This window comes from Vigna angularis, chromosome 7 (genome assembly GCF_016808095.1).
Source record: "Vigna angularis cultivar LongXiaoDou No.4 chromosome 7, ASM1680809v1, whole genome shotgun sequence".
NCBI lineage: Eukaryota > Viridiplantae > Streptophyta > Magnoliopsida > Fabales > Fabaceae > Vigna > Vigna angularis.
In genome coordinates, this window is record NC_068976.1 from 340511 (window position 1) to 347741 (window position 7231).

A 7231-nucleotide genomic window follows, 5' to 3' on the forward strand; every position below is an offset into this window, starting at 1 on the left:
AATGGCGATAAGATAGAGAAAAAAAGTTTTAGTGTTCTAGTGTCCTCCTAGATAATGTGACTCCCCTAAATAATATTGTGTAATGCCCAAATGGAGATAGAAGAGGCGAAAGAGGTTGGGTTAGTGGTGTGGCTTGACGGTCTATGTGGTTCAAGGACATGACCAGTGTCTTCTAGAGTTTGGATAGTGATTTGTTGAGATGATGAGACAATGGTGGAGGAGAAGATGGTATCTCAATGACATCCAATATATTTAGCTCTTCTTCATCTGATACTTCAGTGATAGCAAGAAGCTTTAGGTATCAGTTGATGTCTTTAGCTATAGCAACTTGTAAATCTACCATCATCATAGATACAAATAATTGTGTGGTGACTTGGCTTAGAGCGTCTTTAAACGATACAACATCTCGAATGACAAGCATTGAAGGCAAGGTTGGCATAGTTGACAGCTCTCGCAATAGACGTTGACCATGTACATTATTGTCTACCAGGAAGGTAGTATTAGAATCATCAAAATGATGAGTTCTACAAGGTTCTACTATGCACTACCAAGATGGAATGACGCCTTTACCAATTTCTTCAACATAATGGTTGCTAGAAGATGCGTGATTTTTGTTGAGACTCATTTGTGTGAGCAAAGATTGATTGTTGCCAGTATAGATAAGCATCAGATTCATTGTAGGTCAACATACCAATTATTCCTTGAATTTGCAGGATGATTCTTGTAGGAGTTGGGCATATATCATTGATAGCCTCAACATTCGTCATCTTCAATGGCCTCTTGCAATGGCTGATAGACGAGGTGCAATTATATCAAGTACTACAAATACTTGCTTGAATCGATTATGAGGAGATATATTATCATTCAATAGCATGGAAAACATATGTCTGTAGAACTCCAGAGGTAGATCCAATTCTAGATGATCAACAGACACATAGAGACACCTTGAACAGGGACAAAGGATCCTTCCACATAGAATTTAATGATTTTTCAAGACAACCTTGCAAACAATTTATAAAAAACATTTATGAAGAAGTTTAATGTGTTAAATGAAAATCAATTAATTTTTCTGTGTTAATAAAGAAATCATAAGAAGAGCTATTGTAAGGTCTCGAAAATTTAAACCACCTCCACCTGTCAAATCACGTCATTAATGCTCTAAAATCCTGTCCAGAATTTGTATTAAGAAACGCACCCACACCCTCTCGGACCAGAGCACCATTTAATGCACCCTCGTCACACGTGTAGTGCCATTAAAACGCACTCACACTCATTCTGCATGTAGCTGCCAAGTGTCACTTTGGAACATTCGAAAACGTTAGTGGAATCCAAGTGGCAGCAGGTGAATGGACGTTCGTCCTACGTGGGGGAGAGAAATTACTTTTCTGAAAAACACTCTCCCACTTCTCTGCATGCTTCATCTTCTTCCCTAAACTCTTGATTTCCAAATTCTCTACCTTCTCTCTAGAACCTCCATCTTCTCTCTACCATAACTTACCTTCTTCTTCTTCGATCCAATTTCAGAGACCGTAGAAGCAATCCAGACGTCATAAGCTTTCCATCAAACCGAACAAGTTCAAGTTTTGAATTCTGGTAAGTTCGTCCCTTAGCTGTTCATTATTAGGGTTCATGCAAAACCAAATCTGGTTATATGCATTCTCTTTATCTGAATCAAGTTTTGATTCTGGAATTTGTTTTAGTTTGCAAGAAGTTGAGTGGTCTGAGGATAGAAGTGATAGTTGGGTGAATCTGGGATTTCGCGTTAGGACGTTCGTTCACTACTGATCCAGGTAAGGGAAGCTTATTAAGTTTAATTCATGTGTATGTGCTGTGCTGTATGAAGTATGTGAAATTATGAAGTATGAAATCTGTATGATTAATCTTTGATGTATGATCTGGATGATGAGATGATATGTGAAATTTATGAAATGTGCTATGATATGCGTAGTTAAATACATGAAGGTTTATACTGAAAAAATGAGTTACTGTAATTGAGACTGGAAATATGAAATACTATGAAAATGAACGTTCGTTATCGAACGGTCTTTGACCGTTCGGTATTTTGTACTTTACTTGAAAACAGAATTCTTTCATTTGGAAAGAATACTGATCTAGGACGAACGCCCTCTTATATTGGTCTTACGTTTGAGCGTTCGGCCAAACGTAGGTGCACTGAGAGTTATGCGAGAAAGTGAGAAGCTTAGACAAATACCATCTTATATACTTAGTCATTCCTAAATAATTCTCTTCACTATGATTATCTTATACATTTTCCCTTTCTATTAATATTCCGCCTCAGCGATGGGTCTCGACCCAGAGCGTTCGTTATGGGTAGCGCTCGGTCTTATACCGAACGCTCGTCCTTACACTTGCTTACCAAACGTATGATAATAGCGTTCGTCCAAACAGTAAATAAATATTTATTACCGCGTTCGGTCATTGACTGGCGGTTAATATCTTTTATAAATTCGTATCCGTTATCAATATCTAAAAGTCTTGCAATGTCTTTATTCATTTGAATTCGATCTAAAGTCCTTGAATTTAAATTATTCTAAGTATCAGTTGAATCGTTCTATAATCAGTTCATTTAACTGATTCAAGTGGTCATGACGTCCGTCCTTGGAAAGACGTCCGTTTTCTTTCTTTCAGAAACGAGTATCTCTCGGTATCATGATAACGTTCGTCCTCATTATGAAGGGGTCTGAACGCTCGTCTTTTTATGAAAGTGGAACTAAGAATGAAAATGTGATTTAGAGGGAATTATATAAAGTGTGAACCGTATATGAGATGAAACTATGATTTTGGAATTTGAACGAGCGTTCCAAGGAGCAACGTGTCTATGATTTGAATATGAGAAGTTGTGTAGTATGACCATGGTAAATTTACTGATGGCAGTTCATCCTGATATTCCGTGAGTGCTCGTCCTCAAGTAGAAGGGAGTAGGTCATGTGTGGGAATGGCAGGAGGTCCTAGTCCTATTGAGTACTTTGGACTGATAGGGCTAACCTCGGGTGGCAGCTGTTGAAAGTTTACAGTTATCACATCACCCGGACAGTCTGTCTTATGAGAGTTTGAACTGATTTTATGTGTTGTGATCTTTTATGAATATGAAAATGCTATGTGTATGAATGACTTGTGAATTAAATTCAATAAGCTTACCCTGTGTTATTTCCTTGTGTTGTCGTTCGTCCATGAACGTTCGTCTTGTCTATGCAATGATCATCCGTGTGGATGTGAGTAGACGGAGAGGTGTTGCTTGAAGAAACACTGGAAGAAGAAAATTTGGAGGACGCCAATCTGGTCGAAGTAAAGGTTAAAGCCGAGCCCTAGAGCGCTCGTTAAGTTGTAGTTTTTATTTTTGGTGTTCGCTTTTGGACGTTCGGTTAAAGTTTGTAAAACCGTTCGTCTCTAAACTTTGAAATACTACTGTATGGTAGTTTATCTCTATACGTAAGCACGTTCGGTTTTGGAATTTTATGTTTAGTGTAAAACTACATGTTTTTAACTGTTAATTGTAATTAATTCTAATTTATGGTAATTACTATATTTTGGGATGTTACATTAGTGGTATCAGAGCAGTTTTGTTCTCTTAAAGGACACTGTAGGTTTTGAGTACACTGTGTTTTTGCTGTGTGCTTAATATGTGTTTAAATGAGTTATTTTCTCAACTCGTTGAACATGACTAACGTTCGTTTTCTCTGTGTCCAGAGAACAAATGGCACCTAGACTCCCTCCGCCACCTCAACCTAACGAGCCTGATACGTCCAACAGCACTAGGTTGTTGGAGACGGTAATTGGTATACTGCAGCAACAGAATAATACGTTGATGGAGCAGAACGCCACTCTGATGCAGCAGAATCAGAACGCCATGCAGAGTTTGGAAGCCTCTCGAGCCAACTCTGAGACGACTCAACGGCAATTGATGGAAATACTGGCTGCTACTAGGGGCGCGACAGGAGCGTCCTCTTCCAACGCTGCCCAGCCTACTGCTGAATGGAGTTTAGAAAGTTTTCTCCAACACCATCCGGCCAAGTTTAATGGAAAAGTTCTTCCGGATGAAGCAGATCAGTGGCTCAGGGATATGGAGCGGATTTACAACGCTAAGAGGTGTCCGGATGACAACCGATTAGCCTTTACTGAATACTTTCTGACTGGTGAAGCAAGTCACTGGTGGACGAGCATGAAGGCAATCTTGACGGACGCTCATAGTCCCGTGACTTGGGCAGTTTTCAGGGCGAAATTTTACGAAGAATATTTCCCGGACAGCGTACGTTTTGCTAAAGAAGTGGAGTTTCTACAATTGGTACAAGGGGGAATGTCTGTCTCGGAGTATACTAATAGATTCAAGCATTTGGTCCGTTTTAACACCATGGCTACGAGCGAAGAATGGCAATGCAGGAAGTTTGAAAACGGGCTGAGGAGCGACTTGAAGGTATTGATATCCAGCTTGTGCATTAGGTCATTCCCTGCTATGGTTGAGAGGGCTAAAGTGTTAGAGAAGAATGTGGCTGAGGCCGAGCAACAGAAGAAGCAACAGTTGAGCAGAGTGCCGGTTTTGTCAAGGAATACTTCTACTGTGAGAAGAACCCCGTACGTTCATCCAACCCAACCCTCGGGTGGATCCCAAGCCTTGGCTACTGTCGGCCAATCTGGACAGCCAAGGAGTCTGACATGTTTCCAGTGTGGAGGACCGCACTTTAGGTGGGCTTGTCCTCAACTGAATGGTGGAAAATACTGCACTAAGTGCAGAAGGAGCGGACACTCGGATCAAGAGTGTAACATGGGAGGCCGTGCAGTAGCAAGACCGCCGAACGCTGAAAGAACACAGCAAGGGAGAGGGGGACGTGCGCAGGCAGTTGGACGAGTGTATGCTATCACGGGTGCTGAAGCTGCTAGTTCAGGTACACTCATCATCGGTAATTGTTTGCTGTTTGGAAAACCTTGCTGCGTGTTATATGATTCGGGGGCAACTCATTCCTTCATCTCGAAGGCGTGCTTTGAAAAGCTGAGGTTAGTGGAGAGTGAATTACAGTTCGACTTGGTGGTGTCAACCCCAGCGGCTGGTGGGATTAGAACATCTACGGGTTGTTTTAGATGTCCTATAGAAGTTGAGGGACGTAGATTCAAAGTTAATCTCATCTGCTTGCCTCTTCAAGGTTTAGAGGTAATTTTGGGGATGGATTGGTTGGCTACCAATCACATTCTCATAGATTTTGGTAAGAAAGAGTTAGTCTTTCCAGATGAAGGAGAAGAGGAGTTCTCAGTGACGCTCGGTCAGCTGAAGGAGGATATAGTAGAGGGCGCCCACTGTTTCCTGATAATGACGCATTCAGATGAAGAATTGGTAGGAGTGAAGTGGGGACGATCGTCGCAAGATGAGTCGAATGGAGGACGATCGGTAATTGAAGAGTTTCCTGAAGTCTTTCCAGACGAGATACTTGGACTGCCTCCTGTTCGTGAGGTTGAATTTACGATCGACCTGGTGACAACAGCAGCGCCAATATCGGTTCAACCATATAGAATGTCGTCTGCTGAATTGGTTGAGCTCAAGAAGCAGATTGAAGAATTAATGGACAAGCAGTTTATCAGGCCGAGCGTATCACCTTGGGGAGCGCCTGTGTTGTTAGTAAAGAAGAAGGATGGCAGCTCTAGACTTTGCATTGACTACCGGCAGCTTAATAAGCTTACTATCAAGAACAAGTATCCACTTCCGCGGATTGACGACCTACTGGATCAGTTGCAGGGAGCGAGCGTATTCTCAAAGATAGACTTACGCTCGGGCTATCATCAGATTCGGGTGAAGGAAGGGAACATTCAGAAGACGGCCTTTAGGTCTCGTTATGGGCATTATGAGTATGTGGTAATGCCGTTCGGGGTGACGAACGCGCCAGCGATCTTCATGGACTACATGAACCGGATATTCCGACCCTACCTGGACAAGTTCGTAGTGGTCTTCATTGACGATATCCTGATTTACTCCAAGAGCCATGAAGAGCATGAGGAACATTTGCGGGTCGTGCTTGGAGTGTTGAAGGAGAAGGAACTGTACGCCAAGTTGTCAAAGTGTGAATTTTGGATGAAGAGCGTGCAGTTCTTGGGGCATGTTGTGTCAACCGAAGGAATTTCTATGGACCCGGCAAAAGTACGAGTGGTTTTGGAGTGGGCGAGTCCGCATTTGGTTACAGAGGTGCGGAGCTTCGTTGGTCTTGCAGGCTATTATAGGCGTTTTATTGAAGGTTTTTCCAAGATAGTAGCACCACTAACACAGCTCACGCGCAAGGATCACCCGTTCGCTTGGACCGATCGGTGTGAAGAGAGTTTTCAGGAGCTTAAGCGGAAGTTGACGAGCGCTCCGGTTTTAGTGATTCCGGACACTGCCAAACCATTTGAAGTCTACTGTGACGCCTCTCATCAAGGTTTGGGCTGTGTGCTGATGCAAGAGAGACGAGCAGTGGCATACGCTTCTCGACAATTGAAAATTCACGAGAGGAACTATCCGACACACGACCTGGAGCTGGCAGCGGTCATTTTTGCTTTGAAAATTTGGAGACATCATCTGTACGGAGCTACCTTTCAGGTTTTCAGTGATCACAAGAGTCTCAAGTACCTCTTCGATCAAAAGGAGTTAAACATGAGGCAGAGGAGGTGGCTTGAGTTTCTAAAGGATTATGAGTTTGAGTTACTCTACCATCCGGGGAAAGCTAACGTAGTGGCGGACGCACTAAGCAGGAAGTCGGTTCATGTTTCAGTTATGATGGTGAGGGAACTCAATCTGGTGGAGAGCTTTAGAGACCTAAGGTTGCAGTTCGAGTTGGAGCCGAACAGTATTAAATGCTGCACCCTCAGAATAGCAAGTGATGTGTTCGACCGGATCAGGATGAAGCAAAGGGAGGATGAAGACTTGGTATTGATCTTAAACGCGCTCGGTACAGATAAGGCTAAGAATTTCAACACCGGGACGGACGGTCTTCTACGTTATATGGATAGGACATGCGTCCCGAATGATGGCGAACTAAAGAGAATTATCCTGGACGAAGGACATCACAGCCGTCTTAGCATGCACCCTGGCATGACTAAGATGTATCAAGACCTCAGGAAGTCGTTTTGGTGGCCTGGGATGAAGAGTGATGTCGCTCGCTTCGTGGCGTCATGCTTAACTTGTCAGCGAGCGAAAGCTGAATACCAAAGACCAGGCGGTTTGTTGCAGCAGCTGGAGATTCCAGAGTGGAAG

General features: G+C 42.9%; 1 protein-coding gene across 1 annotated transcript; it reads left to right on the top strand.

The window, feature by feature from the left end:
- Positions 1–3715: 3715 nt before the first annotated feature.
- Positions 3716–7005, top strand: LOC108336753 (uncharacterized). The gene is made up of 4 exons (XM_052880081.1): positions 3716–5596; positions 5639–6577; positions 6641–6904; positions 6988–7005. Exons 1-4 carry the CDS (start codon positions 3716–3718, stop codon positions 7003–7005), a joined length of 3102 nt encoding a protein of 1033 aa, XP_052736041.1.
- Positions 7006–7231: the final 226 nt, after the last annotated feature.

Bases quoted from the DNA above. Each gene is read 5' to 3' on its own strand.
- LOC108336753 (XM_052880081.1), top strand. From the start codon at position 3,716: ATGGCACCTAGACTCCCTCCGCCACCTCAACCTAACGAGCCTGATACG. The intron at 5,597-5,638 runs GTATCACCTTGG...GTAAAGAAGAAG, and splicing joins AGCAGTTTATCAGGCCGAGC to GATGGCAGCTCTAGACTTTG. The intron at 6,578-6,640 runs GTTTTCAGTGAT...AACATGAGGCAG, and splicing joins TGTACGGAGCTACCTTTCAG to AGGAGGTGGCTTGAGTTTCT.